The following is a 1,167-nucleotide window of genomic DNA, read 5'->3' as shown; positions in this document are numbered from 1 at the left end:
ACCCTTGAAAGGAGATCCGGACAAGAGGGATACCAGAAAATATTGTGCCTTCCATGCGACACATGGGCACAATAAGAATAATTGCTTTGCTTGGAAAGCGCATCTCGAAGAACTCGTGAGAGAAGGTCATTGCACGGAGTTCATCGCGAGGCAGGCCATCCAGCAGATAGAAGACCGCGATACCTCCAAGGAGCCACCCCAGAAGGTCATAAGGATTAACACAATCCTAGTCGACTCCGAGGAGTCCGGACTGGCCAACAAAGAAAAGAAGAGGAAGATCAAACAGGCTACTATGATCTCCCAAGTCTCAACTAGCTTCTCACTGGCAGAAGAAGATCCCGTGATCGGCTTCCAAAAAAAAGACTTAATCGGCCTTGATCTACCACACAATGACGCCCTTGTCATCAGCATTCAAATCGCTCAGGCCATGGTCGACCGAGTCCATGCAGATGAGGGAAGTGCAGCCAACATCCTACAATTGGCAGTCATCCAACAGATGGGCTTAGAGGCAAAGATCAATAAATCAGCCAAGTCGCTGACTGGTTTCAATGGCGCAACGACAGTTACCGTGGGCACGATAGATCTCGACGTCTACTCTCCACCTGTAATCAGCTCACAAACGTTCATGGTCATTGATGAAGTATCACCCTACAATGGCATTCTAGGCCGACCATGGATCGGCAAGATCAATGCCATCACCTCCGCCACACATCAGAAGATTCGTTACCCAGTTCCTGGGGGCGGTATCAGCCAGATCAACAGCGATCAGACAATGGCGAGGAAATGCTCACCTCAAGGGCTGAAGAAAGGCAAGCAAACACAGTTCCTCCCTGTGAATCAGGCAGATCTAAAGGGAGTAGAACAAGCAGAGGAGAAAGCAGATCCCGTTTCTTACGGCCGAGCAGACCAGAAAGAAAAGGGAATAGCTACTCCCTAGTAGCAATCAAAGAATCAGGACCAAGTCGAGGGAATCCGTCCGGAGGTCTCTCCGGAAGAAGGATGGAAGCCCAAAGAGGACGTTGAGCTAGTACCCCTTGATCCTGACAAGCCAGAGAGAAAAGCGCGGATCGGCTCGCGCCTAAGCCATGAGGAAAAGATAGAGCTTGCAGCCTTCCTCCGGAACAACAAAGACGTATTTGCATGGTCGCCATCCGACATGCCTGGCAT

The 1,167-nt window shown here is 50.3% G+C and overlaps 1 protein-coding gene across 1 annotated transcript in view; it reads left to right on the top strand.

Annotated features, from left to right (window-relative positions):
• Positions 1-937, top strand: part of LOC117634075 — a 1,702-nt gene extending 765 nt beyond the window's left edge. Inside the window, exon 2 of the mRNA XM_034367985.1 lies at positions 12-937. Coding sequence (XP_034223876.1) covers positions 12-937 — 926 coding nt within the window. The remainder of the gene's footprint in view (positions 1-11) is intronic.
• The last annotated feature ends 230 nt before the right edge of the window (positions 938-1,167 follow it).

Source organism: Prunus dulcis, chromosome 7 (assembly GCF_902201215.1).
Source record: "Prunus dulcis chromosome 7, ALMONDv2, whole genome shotgun sequence".
NCBI classification, from domain to species: domain Eukaryota; kingdom Viridiplantae; phylum Streptophyta; class Magnoliopsida; order Rosales; family Rosaceae; genus Prunus; species Prunus dulcis.
The sequence above is the reverse complement of the archived record's forward strand: the minus strand, read 5'-3'. Positions and strand labels throughout refer to the sequence as shown.